The sequence below is a fragment of the Mustelus asterias genome, unplaced genomic scaffold, assembly GCF_964213995.1.
Source record: "Mustelus asterias unplaced genomic scaffold, sMusAst1.hap1.1 HAP1_SCAFFOLD_1177, whole genome shotgun sequence".
Classification (NCBI taxonomy): Eukaryota; Metazoa; Chordata; class Chondrichthyes; order Carcharhiniformes; family Triakidae; genus Mustelus; species Mustelus asterias.
In genome coordinates, this window is record NW_027591122.1 from 27,388 (window position 1) to 48,531 (window position 21,144).

Genomic DNA, 21,144 nt, shown 5'->3' on the forward strand with positions numbered 1-21,144 from the left:
TGTGGCCTTACCAATGTCTTGTACAACTTCAACAAGACGTCCCAACTCCTGTATTCAATGTTCTGACCGATGAAACCAAGCATGCCGAATGCCTTCTTCACCACTCTGTCCACCTGTGACTCCACTTTCAAGGAGCTATGAACCTGTACCCCTAGATCTCTTTGTTCTGTAACTCTCCCCAATGCCCTACCATTAACTGAGTAAGTCCTGCCCTGGTTCAAACTACCAAAATGCATCACCTCGCATTTATCAAAATAAACTCCATCTGCCATTCATCAGCCCACTGGCCCAATTGATCAAGATCCCGTTGCAATCCTAGATAACCTTCTTCACTGTCCACTATGCCACCAATCTTGATGTCATCTGCAAACTTATTAACCATCCACTACTTACTAACTTAATAATGAGGGGCACAGATCAGCTAGATAGTCAACATCTTTTCCCAAAGGTAGGGGAGTCTAAAACTAGAGGGCATAGGTTTAAGGTGAGAGGGGAGAGATACAGAAGTCTCCAGAGGAGGTTCAGAAGAACGATCCCTGGAATGAGGAGCTTGTCGTATGAGGAACGGTTGAGGACTCTGGGTCTGTACTCGTTGGGAGTTTAGAAGGATGAGGGGGGGATCTTATTGAAACTTACAGGATACTGCGAGGCCTGGATAGAGTGGACGTGGAGAGGATGTTTCCACGAGTAGGAAAAACTACAAGCAGAGGGCACAACCTCAGGCTAAAGGGACGATCCTTTGAAACAGAGATGAGGAGGAATTTCTTCAGCCAGAGAGTGGGGAATGTGTGGAACTCTTTGCCGCAGAAGGCTGTGGAGGCCGGGTCATTGAGTGTCTTTAAGACAGAGATAGATAGGTTCTTGATTAATAAGGGGATCGGGGGTTATGGGGAAAAGGCAGGAGAATGGGGATGAGAAAAATATCAGCCATGATTGAATGGCGGAGCAGACTCGATGGGCCGAGTGGCCTCATTCTGTTCCTGTGTCTGATGGTCTTATGATTTCTCCTCTGTCCCTCCTTCCACCCCCCCCCCCCCCCCTCCGCAGAGGACCAGGATCCCTTGGAGACGCTTGGAGCCTCGGCGACTGGGGAGAGTCCGTCTATCTTGGACCTGGTGATGAAGATGGGTGATAAATCGCAAGTGGTTCCACCTCCCCCCTATCTCGTCCAGTTCTTCCAAATCATCCTGTGCCTCCAGCTGGTGGTTGTGGTTTTTTTGTCATTCTCACGCTCCTGCCTGACGCTGTCTGGGCGGTGATTGAGGAAGAACTCTACACCTACGTCCGGTTCCTCGTCGTGCACTAGGCCTCGCTGCCACCATGTTGCGTTGCGGTTGGGAGGAGGAGGGAGGGGAGTGAGAGGGAGGGGAGCGAGAGGGAGGGGAGGGAGAGGGAGGGGAGGGAGAGGGAGGGGAGGGAGAGGGAGGGGAGGGAGAGGGAGGGGGAGGGGAGGGAGAGGAGGGAGAGGGAGAGGAGGGAGAGGGAGGGGAGGGAGAGGGAGGGGAGGGAGAGGGAGGGGAGGGAGAGGAGGGAGAGGGAGGGGAGGGAGAGGGAGGGGAGGGAGAGGGAGAGGAGGGAGAGGGAGGGGAGGGAGAGGGAGGGGAGGGAGAGGGAGAGGAGGGAGAGGGAGGGAGGGAGAGGGAGGGGAGGGAGAGGGAGGGGAGGGAGAGGGAGGGGAGGGAGAGGGAGGGGGAGGGGAGGGAGAGGGATGCTGCCTGATTCTCTGAAATTGAAACCTATGAATAAACTTTAGATGTAAAATAGCGCGTGACTTTTTCAATGTGTTGCTTTGCCAGGCCTTTATCAGCCATCCCGGAGGGGGTTTAAAATTTACAAAGACAAACAAAGAACAAAGAGAATTACAGCTCAGGAACAGGTCCTTCGGCCCTCCAAGCCTGCACTGACCATGCTGCCCCGACTGAACTCAAACCCCCTACCCTTCCGGGGACCGTATCCCTCTATTCCCATCCTATTCATGTACTTGTCCAGACGCTCCTTAAAACTCACGACCGTATCCGCTTCCACTCCCTCCCCCGGCAGCGAGTTCCAGGCACCCACCACCCTCTGTGTAAATAATCTGCCTCGTACATCTCCTTTAAACCTTGCCCCTCGCACCTTAAACCTGTGCCCCCCTAGTAATTGACTCTTGCACCCTGGGGGAAAAAGCTTCTGACTATCCACTCTGTCCATGCCTCTCATAATCTTGTAGACTTCTATCAGGTCTCCCCTCAACCTCCGTCGCTCCAGTGAGAACAAACCAAGTTTCTCCAACCTCTCCTCATAGCTAATGCCCTCCATATTGAGTTTTTTGAGAAAGTGACCAAGGAGGTGGATGGGGGCAAGGCAGTGGACGTGGTATATATGGATTTTAGTAAGGCGTTTGATAAGGTTCACCATGGTAGGCTTCTGCAGAAAATGCAGATGTATGGGATTGGGGGTGATCTAGGAAATTGGATCAGGAATTGGCTAGCGGATAGGAAACAGAGGGTGGTGGTTGATAGTAAATATTCATCATGGAGTGCGGTTACAAGTGGTGTACCTCAGGGATCTGTTTTGGGGCCACTGCTGTTTGTAATATTTATTAATGATCTGGATGAGGGTATAGTTGGGTGGATTAGCAAATTTGCTGATGACACCAAAGTCGGTGGTGTGGTAGACAGTGAGGAAGGGTGTCGTAGTTTGCAGGAAGACTTAGACAGGTTGCAAAGTTGGGCCGAGAGGTGGCGGATGGAGTTTAATGCGGAGAAGTGTGAGGTAATTCACTTTGGTAGGAATAACAGATGTGTTGAGTATAGGGCTAACGGGAGGACTTTGAATAGTGTGGAGGAGCAGAGGGATCTAGGTGTATGTGTGCATAGATCCCTGAAAGTTGGGAATCAAGTAGATAAGGTTGTTAAGAAGGCATATGGTGTCTTGGCGTTTATTGGTAGGGGGATTGAATTTAGGAGTCGTAGCGTTATGTTGCAACTGTACACAACTCTGGTGCGGCCGCACTTGGAGTACTGTGTGCAGTTCTGGTCCCCACATTACAGGAAGGATGTGGAGGCTTTGGAGAGGGTGCAGAGGAGGTTTACCAGGATGTTGCCTGGTATGGAGGGGAGATCCTATGAGGAGAGGCTGAGGGATTTGGGATTGTTTTCGCTGGAAAGGCGGCGGCTAAGAGGGGATCTTATTGAAACATATAAGATGATTAGAGGTTTAGATAGGGTGGATAGTGATAGCCTTTTTCCTCTGATGGAGAAATCCAGCACGAGGGGGCATGGCTTTAAATTGAGGGGGGGTAGTTATAGAACCGATGTCAGGGGTAGGTTCTTTACCCAGAGGGTGGTGAGGGATTGGAATGCCCTGCCAGCATCAGTTGTAAATGCGCCTAGTTTGGGGGCGTTTAAGAGATCCGTAGATAGGTTCATGGACGAAAAGAAATTGGTTTAGGTTGGAGGGTCACAGTTTTTTTTTAACTGGTCGGTGCAACATCGTGGGCCGAAGGGCCTGTTCTGCGCTGTAATGTTCTATGTTCTATGTTCTCTGTTCTATACCAGGCAACATCCTGGTGAATCTTTTCTGTACCCTCTCCAAAGCCTCCTCCACATCCTTCTGGTTGTGTGGCGACCAGAATTGAACACTATATTCCAAGTGCGGCCTAACTAAGGTTCTATAAAGCTGCAACATGACTTGCCAATGTTTAAACTCAATACCCCGGCCGGTGAAGGCAAGCATGCCGTATGCCTTCTTGACTACCTTCTCCACCTGCGTTGCCACTTTCAGTGACCTGTGTACCTGTACACCCAGATCCCTCTGCCTATCAATACTCTTAAGGGTTCTGCCAGTTACTGTATATTTCCTATCTGTATTAGACCTTCCAAAGTGCATTACCTCAGATTTAGCCACATTGTTGTGGATCTGGAGTCACCTGTAGGCCCGGCCGGGTGAGGACAGCAGATTTCTCTCTTTCATTCATGAGACATGGGCATCGCTGGCTGGGCCAGCGTTTATTGCCCATTCCTAGTTGCCCCATGGAGGGCAGTTGAGAGTCAACCACATTGCACAACTGATGCTTTGCGGCAATGAGGTCTTCTGTTGGGTTTTCTTTATTCACTCATGGGTCATGTGAGCATCGCTGGCTGCCCATCTCCAGAGTCGCTTAGCATTGCTGTGGCTCTGGAGGAACAGGTAGACCAGGCCAGGTAAGGACAGCAGATTTCCCTCCGTAAAGGACATTAGTGGATCAGATGGGTATTGATTTGATTTATTATTGTCACATGTATTCGTATACAGTGAAAAGTATTGTTTCCTGCACGCTATGCAGACAAAGCATGCTGTTCATAGAGAAGGAACGGCCCATGCCTTGTGGCAGAGCAGTGGCACAGTAGTTAGCACTGCTGCCTCAGCGCCAGGGACCCGGGTTCAATTCGGGCCTTGGGTCACTGTCTGTGTGGAGTCTGCATGTTCTCCCCATGTCTGCGTGGGTTTCCTCCCCCACTCCAAAGATGTGTGGGTCAGGTGGATTGGCCATGCTAAATTGTCCCTTAGTGTGAGGGGGACTAGCTAGGGTAAATGCATGGGGTTATGGGGATAGGACCTGGGTGGGATTGTGGTCGGGACAGACTCGATGGGCTGAATGGCCTCTTTGTGCACTGAAGGATTCAATGAAGGAAAGGAGAGGGTGCAGAATGTAGTGTCACAGTCACAGCTCGGGGTGTAGAGAAAGATCAACTCAATGCGAGGTCGGTCCATCAAAAGTCTGACGGCAGCAGGGAAGAAGCTGTTCTTGAGTCGGTCGGTCCGTGACCTCAGACTTTTGTACCTATTTCCTGACGGAAGAAGGTGGAAGAGAGAATGTCTGGGTGCGTGGGGGGGGGTCCTTGATTATGCCGGCTGCTTTTCCCCGAGGCAGCGGGAAGTGGAGACAGAGTCAATGGATGGGAGGCTGGTTTGCGTGATGGACTGGGCTACATTCACAACCCTTTTGTAGTTCCTTGCGGTCTTGGGCAGAGCAGGAGCCCAGACCAAGCTGTGATACAACCAGAAAGAATGCTTTCTGTGGTGCATCTGTAAAAGTTGGTGAGAGTCGTAGCGGACATGCCAAATTTCCTTAGTCTTCTGAGAAAGTAGAGGCGTTGGTGGGGCTTTCTTAACTATAGTGTCGGCGTGGGGGACCAGGACAGGTTGTTGGGATCTGGACACCTAAAAACTTGAAGTTCTCGACCCTTTCTATTCTATTTCCCACCTGAAGAGAGGCGACTTGATCAGAACCTTTAAGATCCTGAGGGGTTATTGACAGGGGGAGCGGGGGGGGGGGGGGGGGGGGCGGTGCAGAGGATGTCTTCTTTTCCCAGTGAATGTAGTTCTGGGAGGGCAAGGCGGGCAGGGGGCACTGCCTAAATATAAAGGGTCGCCTCCTGACCCCAACGACTCTGGGTCTCCAAACCATCAAACGATCACCTCTCCGGGACTGGCCCGATGGCTCTAGGACTGGCTCGATAACTCACCCCCCCCCCCCCCCACCTCCTCGCCATCGCCCCCACAAATCACCCCCCCCCCCCCCCCGCCGAAACTCCCACTTCCTAATGAATGGCTCAGAATGACAAGCCGATTTACAATATTGGAGAGGGAAAGTGTTGGGGGTCGGAGAAGGGAACTGAACCCAGTCAGTACATCTCCGAAGGAGACTTTCTGTTTCATTGAGAGTGTCGCCCATCTTCAGCAGACAAAGTGGTTTCATCGGAGAGGGAACAACCTCAGGGTAAAGGGACGGTGCTTTAAAACAGAGATGAGGAGGAATTTCTCCAGCCAGAGAGTGGTGAATGTGTGGAACTCTTTGCCGCAGAAGGCTGTGGAGGCCGGGTCATTGAGTGTCTTGGTTCTTGATTAATAAGGGGATTGGGGGTTATGGGGAAAAGGCAGGAGAATGGGGATGAGAAAAATATCAGCCATGATTGAATGATGGAGCAGACTCGATGGGCCGAGTGGCCTCATTCTGCTCCTATGTCTTATGGTCTTATGGGAGCGGGAAGGTTTCCAGTTTGTAAAGGTTCGCAGAGCTGGTAATCTCCCCAATTTCCCCCGCCAGTGCCGGTAACCTTCTCCCCCACCGCACGGTAAAACCCCGAACCTGCTCGTAACCTCCCCCCCGAACCACCAGTAACCTCCCCCCGCTCCCCGCCAGTCAACCCCCCCCCCCACGCCAGTCAACTCGTCCCACCCCCCCCGCCAGTACACTTCCCGCCCCTGCCGGTAACCTCCCCCCCAGCCTCCAGTATAACCCCACCCCGCCAGTAACTAACCCCCTCCTGCCACCGGTAACCTCTCCCCACCCTCCACCCCCCTTGATGAGGTTTATTTTGTGTGTGTGTGTGTGTGTGTGTCAGTGAGTGTGTGTGTCAGTGAGTGTGTGTATCAGTGTGTGTGTATGTAAGTGTGTGTGTCTCAATGAGCGTGAGTGTGTGAGTGTTTACATGTGTATCAGTGAGAGTGTGTGTGTGTATCTCTGAGTGTGTGTGTATCAGTGAGAGTGTGTGTGTGTATCTCTGAGTGTGTGTATCAGTGAGAGTGTGTGTGTGTATCTCTGAGTGTGTGTGTATCAGTGAAAGTGTGTGTGTGTATCTCTGAGTGTGTGTGTATCAGTGAGAGTGTGTGTGTGTATCTCTGAGTGTGTGTGTATCAGTGAGAATGTGTGTGAGTGTCAGTGAGATACGAGAGACACTGAAACTCGAGACACATTGATGAGGTTTATTTTGTGTGTGTCAGTGTGTGTGTGAGCGAGAGTGAGTGTGTGAATGTGTGTGTGTGTGTGTATTAGTGTGAGTGTGTGTCAGTGAGTGTGTGTGTGTGTGGGGGGTGAGTGTGTGGGGGGGGGGGTGTGAGTGTGTGTGTATCCGTGAGTGTGTGTGTATATCAGAGAGTGTGAGTGTGTCAGTGAGTGTGTGTTTGTCTGTGTGTGTGTGTGTGTGTGTATCAGAGAGAGTGTATCAGTGAGAGTGTGTGTGTGTGTGTGTATCTGAGTGAGTGTGTGTATCAGTGAGTGTGTGTATATCAGTGTGTGTGTGAGTGAGTGTGTGTATCAGAGTGTATGTGTGTGTGAGTGTGTGTATCTGAGTGAGTGTGTGTATCAGTGTGTGTGTGTGTATCAGGGTGAGTGTGTGTCAGTGAGTGAGTGTGTGTCAGTGTGTGTGTTTATCGGTGTGTGTGTGAGTGTGTGTATCAGAGTGAGTGTGTGTCAGTGTGTGTATCAGTGTGAGTGTGTGTATCAGAGTGAGTGTATCAGTGAGTGTGAGTGTGAATGTCAGTGAGTGTGTGTGTGTGTATGTGTGAGTGAGTGTGTGTGGGTGTGTGAGTATCAGAGTGAGTGTGTGTATCAGGGAGTGTGTGTGTGTGAGTGAGTGTATCAGTGAGAGTGTGTATGTGTGTGCCTGTGTGTGTTTGTGTCAGTGAGTGTGTGTGTATCAGTGAGTGTGAGTGTGTGTATCAGTGAGTGTGTATCAGTGAGTGTGAGTGTGTGTGTCAGTGAGTGTGTATCAGTGAGTGTGAGTGTGTGTCAGTGTGTGTGTATCAGTGAGTGTGAGTGTGTGTATCAGTGAGTGTGTATCAGTGAGTGTGAGTGTGTGTGTCAGTGTGTGTGTATCAGTGAGTGTGAGTGTGTGTATCAGTGAGTGTGTGTGAGTGCGTGTGTGTCAGTGAGTGTGTGAGTGAGTGTGAGTGTCAGTGAGTGTGTGTGTATCAGTGAGTGAGTGTGAGTGTCAGTGAGATACGAGAGACACTGAGACTCGGGACACGTTGATAAGAAATTTATTTTGAATGTGTGTGAGTGTTTGTGTGTGTGTGTGAGCATGTGTGTGTGTGTGTGACTATCAGTGTGTGTGTGTATCAGTGTGTGTATCAGTGAGAGTGGGTGTGTCAGTGAGTGTGCGTATCTGTGTGTGTATCAGTGTGTGTGTGTATCAGTGTGTGTGTGTGTATCAGTGTGTGTGTGTATCAGTGAGTGGGTGTGTCAGTGAGTGTGTGTGTATGTATCAGTGTGTGTGTGTCAGTGAGTGTGTGTATCTGTGTGTGTATCAGTGTGTGTGAGTGAGAGTGTGTGTATCAGTGTGTGTGTGTGTGTGTATCAGTGTGTGTGTGTGTGTGTGTGTATCAGTGTGTGTGTGTGTGTGTATCAGTGTGTGTGTGTGTGTATCAGTGTGTGTGTGTGTCAGTGTGTGTGTGTGTGTGTGTGTCAGTGAGTGTGTATCTGTGTGTGTGTGTGTGTGTGTGTCAGTGAGTGTGTATCAGTGTGTGTGTGTGTATGTATCTGTGTGTGTGTGTATCAGTGTGTGTGTGTGTGTGTGTCAGTGAGTGTGTATCAGTGAGTGTGTGTGTGTGTGTCAGTGAGTGTGTATCAGTGTGTACGTGTGTATGTATCAGTGTGTGTGTGTGTGTGTGTGTGTGTGTCAGTGAGTGTGTATCAGTGTGTGTGAGTGTCAGTGAGTGTGTATCAGTGTGTGTGTGTATCAGTGTGTGTGTGTGTGTATCAGTGTGTGTGTGTATGTATCAGTGTGTGTGCGTGTGTGTGTCAGTGAGTGTGTATCAGTGTGTGTGTGTATCAGTGAGTGTGTGTGTGTGTATCAGTGTGTGAGTGTCAGTGAGATACGAGAGAGACACTGAGACTCAGGACACATTGATAGGAGGTTTATTTGAGATTTGTTCTCATTCTCGAGTTGGGTTTGAGGTTGAGAGGATCATCAAACTCTGCACTTTGGCAACTGTATCCACGGCAACGGACAGCGTCGCGCTGGGATGTCCGACTGTGGATAAAACATCAGAGAATAAAACAGCACATTAAACTGAGGATCTACTAACACAGACTGGGCTGAATGGCCTCTGTTCCTGTTAACAGCCCCGTGAGAGAGGGGCTGAATGGCCTCTGTTCCTGTTAACAGCCCCGTGAGAGAGGGGCTGAATGGCCTCTGTTCCTGTTAACAGTTCCGTGAGAGAGGGGCTGAATGGCCTCCTATTCCTGTGTCGGCCCTGTGTGTGAGGGAGACACTGTGTGTGAGAGAGGCAGTGTGAGGGAGAGTGTGAGAGAGAGAGTGTGTGAGAGAGAGAGAGTGTGAGAGAGAGAGTGTGTGTGAGAGAGAGAGTGTGTGTGTGAGAGAGTGTGTGTGTGAGAGAGAGAGTGAGTGTGTGAGAGAGAGCGAGACAGTATGTGTGAGAGAGACAATGTGTGAGAGAGAGGGAGACAGACAGAGTGTATGAGAGATAGGGAGAGAGAGACAGAGTGTTTGAGAGAGAGTGGGAGAGAGACAGAGTGTGTGAGAGAGACAGTGTGTGTGAGAGAGAGTGGGAGACCGACAGAGTGTGTGTGAGAGAGAGTGAGTGTGAGAGAGAGTGTGTGTGTGAGAGAGAGTGTGTGTGAGAGAGTGTGTGTGAGAGAGTGTGTGTGAGAGAGTGTGAGAGAGAGAGTGTGAGAGAGTGTGAGAGAGAGTGTATGAGAGAGAGTGTGTGAGAGAGTGTGAGAGAGAGAGTGTATGAGAGAGAGTGTGAGAGAGTGTGTGTGAGAGAGAGAGAGTGTGTGAGAGAGAGTGAGTGTGCGAGAGAGAGAGTGAGTGTGCGAGAGAGAGAGTGAGTGTGCGAGAGAGAGAGTGAGTGTGCGAGAGAGAGAGTGAGTGTGCGAGAGAGACAGTGTGTGTGAGAGAGACAGTGTGTGTGTGAGAGAGAGTGAGAGAGTGTGTGAGAGAGACAGTGTGTGTGTGAGAGAGACAGTGTGTGTGAGAGAGTGTGTGTGTGAGAGAGAGTGTGTGTGTGTGAGAGAGAGGGAGTGAGAGAGAGACAGAGTGTTTGAGAGAGAGTGAACAAAGAACAAAGAACAATACAGCACAGGAACAGACCCTTCGGCCCTCCAAGCCCGCGCCGCTCCCTGGTCCAAACTAGACCATTCTTTTGTATCCCTCCATTCCCACTCCGTTCATGTGGCTATCTAGATAAGTCTTAAACGTTCCCAGTGTGTCCGCCTCCACCACCTTGCCCGGCAGCGCATTCCAGGCCCCCACCACCCTCTGTGTAAAATATGTCCTTCTGATATCCGTGTTAAACCTCCCCCCCTTCGCCTTGAACCTATGACCCCTCGTGAACGTCACCTCCGACCTGGGGAAAAGCTTCCCACCGTTCACCCTATCTATGCCTTTCATAATTTTATACACCTCTATTCAGTCTCCCCTCATCCTCCGTCTTTCCAGGGAGAACAACTCCAGTTTACCCAATCTCTCCTCATCACTAAGCCCCTCCATACCAGGCAACATCCTGGTAAACCTCCTCTGTACTCTCTCCAAAGCCTCCACGTCCTTCTGGTAGTGTGGCGACCAGAACTGGACGTAGTATTCCAAATGCGGCCGAACCAACGTTCTATACATCTGCAACATCAGACCCCAACTTTTATACTCTATGATTTCACCTACTTCCTTTGGTTCTAAGCATAATTCCCCTCCTTTGTCCCTGAGAGGTCCGATACTTTCCCTGACAACCCTCTTGTTCCTAACGTATGTATAAAATGCCTTAGGATTCTCCTTAATCCTGTCTGCCAAGGACATTTCGTGACCCCTTTTTGCCCTTCTAAGTCCCTGTTTGAGTTCTTTTCTACTTTCTCTGTATTCCTCCAGTGCTCCATCTGTTTTTAGCTGCCTGGACCTCATGTATGCCTCTTTTTTCTTTTTGATTAGACCCACAATTTCACTGGTTATCCATGGCTCTCGAATCATACCTTTCCTATCCTTCCTCTTTACAGGCATATGCCTGTCCTGCAGTTCTATCAACTGCTCCTTAAAAGACTCCCACATGCCAGATGTGGATTTACCCTCGAACAGCCTCTCCCAATCAACAGCCACCAAATCCTGCCTAATCCAGCTGGAGTTAGCCTTCCCCCAATTCAGCACCTTACCCATAGGACAACACTCATCTTTTTCCATTACTATCCTAAAGTTTACAGAATTGTGGTCACTATTTGCCACATGTTCCTCCACTGCAACTTTGATGACCTGACCAGGCTCATTCCCCAGTACTAGGTCCAGTATAGCCCCCTCTCTAGTTGGATTGTCAACATATTGTTCCAAAGAACCTTCCTGTACGCATTTTATAAATTCTTCCCCGTCCAGGCCCCCAGCCCGAAGCGATTTCCAGTCTATGTGAGGGAAATTAAAGTCTCCCAATACAACAACCCTATTTTTTCTGCACCTGTCCAGAATCTCCTTACATATCCGTTCCTCAACTTCCCGTGGGCTGTTGGGAGGCCTGTAGTATACCCCCAGCATAGTGACTGCGCCCTTCCTGTTTCTGAGCTCCACCCACAGTGACTCGTTACCTGACCCTTCCATATTGTCCACCCTCTGTACCGCTGTAATATGCTCCCTAACCAGCATTGCTACTCCCCCACCTCTCCTCGCCCCTCCTCTGTCTCGCCTAAAACACGTATACCCCGGAATATTCAGCTGCCAGTCGTGTCCTTCTTTTAACCAAGTCTCCGTCACTGCAACCACATCCAAGTTCCGCACAAGCATTAAGGCTCTAAGCTCGTCTGTCTTGCCTGTGACGCTCCTTGCATTGAAGCAGATGCACTCCAGACCTCCAGGCCCACTGAGGTCATCCTCCCCCAGAATGCTCTTCCTCTTAGACAGCCTTGTCTTGGCCCCAACCTCGTCCCCACCCTCTGTGCTTATTGACCTGTTGTTCTGATCCCCACCCCCCTGCCACATTAGTTTAAACCCACCCGAACTACACTCGCAAAACTCCCAGCTGGGATATTCGTGCCCCTCCAGTTTAGGTGCAACCCGTCCTTCTTGTACAGGTGCCATCCTCTCTTGAAGACTTCCCAGTGATCCACGAATTTGAAACCCTCCCTCCTGCACCAGTCCTTTAGCCACACGTTCAGCTGTGCAGTCTCCCTGTTCCGAGCCTCACTAGCTTGTGGCACTGGGAGTAGTCCAGAGATCGCTACCCTAGAGGCCCTGCTTTTCAGCCGACTACCCAACTCCCTGAATTGCTCTCTCAGGACCTCTCTGCTCTTTCTGCCGACGTCATTTGCACCAATGTGGACAATGACGTCTGTCTGGTTACCCGCCCCTTTTAGGATGCTTCCTACCCGCTCAGAGACATCCAGGACCCCGGCACCAGGGAGGCAGACTACCATCCTGGAGTCTCGTTCGCGCCCACAGAACCGCCTGTCTGTGCCTCTAACTATTGCATCCCCCACTACTATTGCTCTCCTGGTTCCCCTCTTTCCCTCCTGAGCCACAGAGCCCGATTCCGTGCCAGTGACCTGGTCACTGTGGCTTCCCCTGGAGGGTCATCCCCCCCACAGTATCCAAAATGGTATACTTATTTTGGAGGGGGACAACCACAGGGGATCCCATCACTGACTGCTCTCTCCCCTCCTCTCTCCTGTCTGACACCCATCCCTTACTGTGAAGGGGGACAACCACCGGGGTACTCTCTGGTACGTGACCTTTACCCTTCCTAACCGTGACCCACGTGTCTTCCTCTCGTGGCCCTGGTGTGACGACCTGCCTGTAACTTCTCTCTATTAACCTCTCATTTTCCCTGACTAGACTAAGGTCATCGAGCCGCAGCTCCAGTTCCCTAACGCGGTCTCTCAGGAGCTGCAGTTCGACGCACCTGGTGCAGATATAGACTTCCGGGAGGCTAGGCGACTCCATCAACTCCCACATCCGACACCGACAGCAACAAACTGGCCTCCCACTCATAATTACCCCTTTCTTTAAATTACTGGATGAACGAAGAACGGAACCTACCCTGCCTCTGCCCGTTTACACCGAAGCCCGATGAGCCAAAGCCCTTTAGCTCTTACTCTGCTCACTCCGCCGCCCGCTAACGACCCTGCCCGCTAACGACCCTGCCCGCTATCGACGCTGCCCGCTAACGACCCTGCCCGCTATCGACGCTGCCCGCTAACGATGCTGCCCGCTATCGACGCTGCCCGCTATCGACGCTGCCCGCTAACGATGCTGCCCGCCATCAACGCTGCCCGCTAACAACGCTGCCCGCTAATGACGCTGACCCCTAACGATGCTGTCCGCTAACGACACTGCCCGCTAACGATACTGCCCGCTAACAACGCTGCCCGCTAACAACGCTGCCCGCTAATGATGCTGCCCGCTAACGACGCTGCCCGCTAACGATGCTGCCCGCTAACGATGCTGCCCGCTAACAACGCTGCCCGCTAACGATGCTGCCCACTAACGACGCTGCCCGCTAACGATGCTGCCCGCTAACAACGCTGCCCGCTAACGATGCTGCCCGCTAACCACACTGCCCGCTAACGATGCTGCCCGCTAACGATACTGCCCGCAAACAACGCTGCCCGCTAACGACGCTGCCCGCTAACGACGCTGCCCGCTAACGATGCTGCCCGCTAACCACGCTGCCCGCTAACCACGCTGCCCGCTAACGATGCTGCCCACTAACGACGCTGCCCGCTAACGATGCTGCCCGCTAACGATGCTGCCCGCTAACCACACTGCCCGCTAACGATGCTGCCCGCTAACGATGCTGCCCGCTAACGACGCTGCCCGCTAACGATGCTGCCCGCTAACCACGCTGCCTGCTAACGATGCTGCCCGCTAACGATGCTGCCCGCTAACCACACTGCCCGCTAACGATGCTGCCCGCTAACGATGCTGCCCGCTAACGACGCTGCCCGCTAACGATGCTGCCCGCTAACCACGCTGCCCGCTAACGATGCTGCCCGCTAACGACGCTGCCCGCTAACGATGCTGCCCGCTAACCACGCTGCCCGCTAACGATGCTGCCCGCTAACCACGCTGCCCGCTAACGATGCTGCCCGCTAACGACGCTGCCTGCTAACGATGCTGCCCGCTAACGATGCTGCCCGCTAACCACACTGCCCGCTAACGATGCTGCCCACTAACGATGCTGCCCGCTAACGATGCTGCCCGCTAACAATGCTGCCCACTAACGATGCTGCCCGCTAACGATGCTGCCCGCTAACAATGCTGCCCGCTAACGATGCTGCCCGCTAACCACACTGCCCGCTAACGATGCTGCCCGCTAACCACACTGCCCGCTAACGATGCTGCCCGCTAACCACACTGCCCGCTAACGATGCTGCCCGCTAATGATGCTGCCCGCTAACGATGCTGCCCGCTAACGATGCTGCCCGCTAACCACACTGCCCGCTAACGATGCTGCACGCTAACGATACTGCCCGCTAACCACACTACCCACTAACGATGCTGCCCGCTAACGACGCTGCCCGCTAACGATGCTGCCCGCTAACGATGCTGCCCGCTAACCACGCTGCCCGCTAACGATGCTGCCTGCTAACCACGCTGCCCGCTAACGACGCTGCCCGCTAACGATGCTGCCCGCTAACCACACTTCCCGCTAACGATGCTGCCCGCTAACGACGCTGCCTGCTAACGATGCTGCCCGCTAACGACGCTGCCCGCTAACGACGCTGCCCACTAACCACACTGCCCGCTAACGATGCTGCCCGCTAACGATGCTGCACGCTAACGATGCTGCCCGCTAACGATGCTGCCTGCTAACCACGCTGCCCGCTAACGACGCTGCCCGCTAACGATGCTGCCCGCTAACGATGCTGCCCGCTAACGATGCTGCCCGCTAACCACACTTCCCGCTAACGATGCTGCCCGCTAACCACACTTCCCGCTAACGATGCTGCCCGCTAACCACACTGCCCGCTAACGATGCTGCCCGCTAACCACACTGCCCGCTAACGACGCTGCCCGCTAACGATGCTGCCCGCTAACCACACTGCCCGCTAACGATGCTGCCCGCTAACGATGCTGCCCGCTAACTATGCTGCCCGCTAACTATGCTGCCCGCTAACGATGCTGCCCTCTAACGACGCTGCCCGCTAACGACGCTGCCCACTAACCACACTGCCCGCTAACCACACTGTCCCGCTAACGATGCTGCCCGCTAACGACGCTGCCTGCTAACGATGCTGCCCGCTAACGATGCTGCCCGCTAACCACGCTGCCCGCTAACGATGCTGCCCGCTAACGATGCTGCCCGCTAACCACACTGCCCGCTAACGATGCTGCCCGCTAACGATGCTGCCCGCTAACGATGCTGCCCGCTAACCACGCTGCCCGCTAACGATGCTGCCCGCTAACGATACTGCCCGCTAACAACACTACCCACTAACGATGCTGCCCGCTAACGACGCTGCCCGCTAACGATGCTGCCCGCTAACGATGCTGCCCGCTAACCACGCTGCCCGCTAACGATGCTGCCTGCTAACCACGCTGCCCGCTAACGACGCTGCCCGCTAACGATGCTGCCCGCTAACCACACTTCCCGCTAACGATGCTGCCCGCTAACGACGCTGCCTGCTAACGATGCTGCCCGCTAACGACGCTGCCCGCTAACGACGCTGACCACTAACCACACTGCCCGCTAACGATGCTGCCCGCTAACGATGCTGCCCGCTAACGATGCTGCCTGCTAACCACGCTGCCCGCTAACGACGCTGCCCGCTAACGATGCTGCCCGCTAACGATGCTGCCCGCTAACGATGCTGCCCGCTAACCACACTTCCCGCTAACGATGCTGCCCGCTAACCACACTTCCCGCTAACGATGCTGCCCGCTAACCACACTGCCCGCTAACGATGCTGCCCGCTAACCACACTGCCCGCTAACGATGCTGCCTGCTAACCATGCTGCCCGCTAACGATGCTGCCCGCTAACGACGCTGCCCGCTAACGATGCTGCCCACTAACCACACTGCCCGCTAACGATGCTGCCCGCTAACCACACTGCCCGCTAACGATGCTGCCCGCTAACGATGCTGCCCGCTAACGATGCTGCCCACTAACCACACTGCCCGCTAACGATGCTGCCCGCTAACGATGCTGCCCGCTAACGATGCTGCCCGCTAACCACACTGCCCGCTAACGATGCTGCCCACTAACGATGCTGCCCGCTAACGACGCTGCCCGCTAACGATGCTGCCCGCTAACCACACTGCCCGCTAACGATGCTGCCCACTAACGATGCTGCCCGCTAACGACGCTGCCCGAAAACGATGCTGCCCGCTAACCACACTGCCCGCTAACGATGCTGCCCGCTAACGATGCTGCCCGCTAACTATGCTGCCCGCTAATGATGCTGCCCTCTAACGACGCTGCCCGCTAACGACGCTGCCCACTAACCACACTGCCCGCTAACCACACTGCCCGCTAACGATGCTGCCCGCTAACGACGCTGCCTGCTAACGATGCTGCCCGCTAACGATGATGCCCGCTAACCACGCTGCCCGCTAACGATGCTGCCCGCTAACGATGCTGCCCGCTATCGATGCTGCCCGCTAACCACGCTGCCCGCTAACGACGCTGCCCGCTAACCTCGCTGCCCGCTAACGATGCTGGCCGCTAACCACGCTGCCCGCTAACGACACTGCCCGCTAACCATGCTGCCCGCTAACGATGCTGCCCGCTAACCACGCTGCCCGCTAACGATGCTGCCCGCTAACGATGCTGCCCGCTAACCACACTGCCCGCTAACGATGCTGCCCGCTAACCATGCTGCCCGCTAACGATGCTGCCCGCTAACCACACTGCCCGCTAACGATGCTGCCCGCTAACGATGCTGCCCGCTAACGATGCTGCCCGCTAACCACACTGCCCGCTAACGATGCTGCCCGCTAACCACACTGCCCGCTAACGATGCTGCCCGCTAACCATGCTGCCCGCTAACGATGCTGCCCGCTAACCACACTGCCCGCTAACCACACTGCCCGCTAACGATGCTGCCCGCTAACCATGCTGCCCGCTAACCACGCTGCCCGCTGGACAGTGCGACCTGCTTTTAAATTTCCCCCGCGCTTAAAAAAAAAACAAATTTTCTCCCCAGGCACCCCGCGCCCGGCCTACTTCCGCTTTTCCCCTAAAGTTAGGAACAAAGAAACCTCGCAAAAAGGTAAGTAATAAAAGTCGATCCCTTACCCTTTCTACTGTGGCCTCAAATCGCTCCTCACACGCTCACTGTCTCACACGCTCTCCGATCCCTTTGGTGCCTCATATTCCACAACAACTGAGTCATCTGTGGGATAAAGGGAATGTAGAAATGGGGAGGGGAGAGATAGAAGGGAAATAAACACCCAGAATATACACCCAGAATAAACACCCAGAATATACACCCAGAATAAACACCCAGAATATACACCCAGAATACACACCCAGAATAAACACCCAGAATATACACCCAGAATATACACCCAGAATAAACACCCAGAATAAACACCCAGAATAAACACCCAGAATATACACCCAGAATAAACACCCAGAATATACACCCAGAATAAACACCCAGAATATGCACCCAGAATACACACCCAGAATAAACACCCAGAATATACACCCAGAATACACACCCAGAATAAACACCCAGAATATACACCCAGAATAAACACCCAGAATATACACCCAGAATAAACACCCAGAATATACACCCAGAATATACACACAGAATATACACCCAGAATAAACACCCAGAATAAACACCCAGAATATACACCCAGAATACACACCCAGAATAAACACCCAGAATATACACCCAGAATAAACACCCAGAATATACACCCAGAATAAACACCCAGAATATACACCCAGAATACACACCCAGAATAAACACCCAGAATATACACCCAGAATATACACCCAGAATATACACACAGAATATACACCCAGAATAAACACCCAGAATATACACCCAGAATACACACCCAGAATAAACACCCAGAATATACACCCAGAATACACACCCAGAATAAACACCCAGAATATACACCCAGAATATACACCCAGAATAAACACCCAGAATATACACCCAGAATAAACACCCAGAATATACACCCAGAATATACACACAGAATATACACCCAGAATAAACACCCAGAATAAACACCCAGAATATACACCCAGAATACACACCCAGAATAAACACCCAGAATAAACACCCAGAATAAACACCCAGAATATGCACCCAGAATACTCACACCTAGAATACACACACAGACCCAGAACAGACAGACCCCCAGGATACACACACACCCAGAATACACACCCCCGCAGAATACACACACCCCAGAATACACACACCCCAGAATACACACACCTCCAGAATATACACACACCCCAGAATACACACACACCCCAGAATACACACACCCCAGAATACACACACCCCAGAATACACACACCTCCAGAATATACACACACCCCAGAATACACACACCTCCAGAATATACACACACCCCAGAATATACACACACCTCCAGAATATACACACACCCCAGAATATACACACACACCCAGAATACACACCCCCGCAGAATACACACACCCCAGAATACACACACCCCAGAATACACACACCTCCAGAATATACACACACCCCAGAATACACACACACCCCAGAATACACACACCTCCAGAATATACACACACCCCAGAATATACACACACCTCCAGAATATACACACACCCCAGAATATACACACACCCCAGAATACACACAACTCCAGAATATACACACACCCCAGAATACACACACACCCCAGAATACACACACCTCCAGAATATACACACACCCCAGAATATACACACACCCCAGAATACACACACACCCCAGAATACACACACCTCCAGAATATACACACACCCCAGAATATACACACACCCCAGAATACACACACCTCCAGAATATACACACACCCCAGAATACACACACACCCCAGAATACACACACCTCCAGAATATACACACACCCCAGAATACACACACAGCCCCAGAACAGACACATCCCCAGAATACACACACTCCAGAATACACACACGCCCAGAATACACACACAACCAGCATACACACACGCCCCAGAATACACACAGTCCCAGAATACAACCCCCAGAGTACACCCCCCAGAATACACCCCCCCAGAATACACCCCCCCAGAATATACACACCCCTGAATACACCCCCCCAGAATACACACACTCCGAGAATACACACACCCCCAGAATACACCCCCCCAGAATACACCACCCCCAGAATACACATCCCCAGAATACACGCACCCCCAGAATACACACACCCTAGAATACACACCCCCAGAATACAAGCACCCCCAGAATACACCCCCCCCCAGAATACACACTCCCTCAGAATACACACGCCCCAGAATACACTCAGCCCCAGAATACACCCCCCAGAGTACACCCCTCCCTGAACATACACCCCTCCCAGAATACACCCTCCAGAATACACGCACCCCCAGAATACACACACCCTAGAATACACACCCCCAGAATACAAGCACCCCCAGAATACACCCCCCCCCAGAATACACACCCCCTCAGAATACACACGCCCCAGAATACACTCAGCCCCAGAGTACACCCCCCCAGAATACACACACACACATCCAGAATACACACATGCCCCAGATTCTGGAGAGTGGGTATAGATGGGTCTTTCTCTGCATGGAGGTCAGTGACCAGTGGAGTGCCCCAGGGATCTGTTCTGGGACCCTTGCTGTTTGTCATTTTCATAAATGACCTGGATGAGGAAGTGGAGGGATGGGTTGGTAAGTTTGCTGACGACACCAAGGTAGGTGGTGTTGTGGATAGTTTGGAGGGATGTCAGAAGTTGCAGCGAGACATAGATAGAATGCAAGACTGGGCGGAGAAGTGGCAGATGGACTTCAACCCGGATAAGTGTGTGGTGATCCATTTTGGCAGATCCAATGGGATGAAGCAGCAGTATAATATGAAGGGTACCATTCTTAGCAGTGTAGAGGATCAGAAGGACCTTGGGGTCCGGGTCCATAGGACTCTTAAATCGGCCTCGCAGGTGGAGGATGCGGTCAAGAAGGCGTACGGCGTACTGGCCTTCATTAATCGAGGGATTGAGTTTAGGAGTCGGGAGATAATGCTGCAGCTTTATAGGACCCTGGTTAGACCCCACTTGGAGTACTGCGCGCAGTTCTGGTCACCTCATTACAGGAAAGATGTTGAAGCCATTGAAAGGGTGCAGAGGAGATTTACAAAGATGTTGCCTGGATTGGGGGGCATGCCTTATGAGGATAGGTTGAGGGAGCTTGGTCTCTTCTCCCTGGAGAGACGAAGGATGAGAGGTGACCTGATAGAGGTTTACAAGATGTTGAGAGGTCTGGATAGGGTAGACTCTCAGAGGCTATTTCCAAGGGCTGAAATGGTTGCTACGAGAGGACACCGGTTTAAGGTGCTGGGGGGTAGGTACAGAGGAGATGTCAGGGGTAAGTTTTTCACTCAGAGGGTGGTGGGTGAGTGGAATCGGCTGACGTCGGTGGTGGTGGAGGCAAACTCGTTGGGGTCTTTTAAGAGACTTCTGGATGAGTACATGGGATTTAATGGGATTGAGGGCTATAGATAGGCCTAGAGGTGGGGATGTGATCGGCGCAACTTGTGGGCCGAAGGGCCTGTTTGTGCTGTGGCTTTCTATGTTCTATGTTCTATAACACACTCAGCCCCAGAATACACCCCCCGCAAGAATACACCCCCCTGAAAATACCCCCCCCCAGAATATACCCCCCAGAATATACCCCCCAGAATATACACCCCCCCAGAATACACCCCCCCCAGAATACACCCCCCCAGAATATACCCCCCAGAATACACCCCCCCCAGAATACACCCCCCCCCCAGAATACACCCCCCCAGAATACACACACACCCCAGAATACACCCCCCAGAATACACACACCCCAGAATACACCCCCCCAGAATACACACCCCCAGAATACACACACCCCAGAATACACCCCCCCCAGAATACACCCCCCCCAGAATACACACACACCCCAGAATACACCCCCCAGAATACACACACCCCAGAATACACCCCCCCAGAATACACCCCCCCAGAATACACACTCCCCCAGAATACACCCCCCCCAGTATACACCCCCCCAGAATACACCCCCCCCAGAATACACCCCCCCCAGAATACACCCCCCCCAGAATACACACACCCCCAGAATACACACACCCCAGAATACACCCCCCCAGAATACACCCCCCCAGAATACACACTCCCCCAGAATACACCCCCCCAGTATACACACTCCCCCAGAATAC

General features: G+C 52.6%; 1 protein-coding gene across 1 annotated transcript in view; it reads right to left on the reverse strand.

The window, feature by feature from the left end:
- Positions 1-8,665: 8,665 nt before the first annotated feature.
- The window catches only part of LOC144487982 (alpha-2-macroglobulin-like), a 65,817-nt gene continuing 53,338 nt past the window's right edge, over positions 8,666-21,144 (reverse strand). The window contains exons 13-14 of the mRNA XM_078206013.1: positions 16,976-17,072; positions 8,666-8,777 (exon numbers count right to left, since the gene is read on the reverse strand). Of these exons, the coding sequence (XP_078062139.1) occupies positions 17,020-17,072 (53 nt within the window). The 3' untranslated portion in view covers positions 8,666-8,777; positions 16,976-17,019. The remainder of the gene's footprint in view (positions 8,778-16,975; positions 17,073-21,144) is intronic.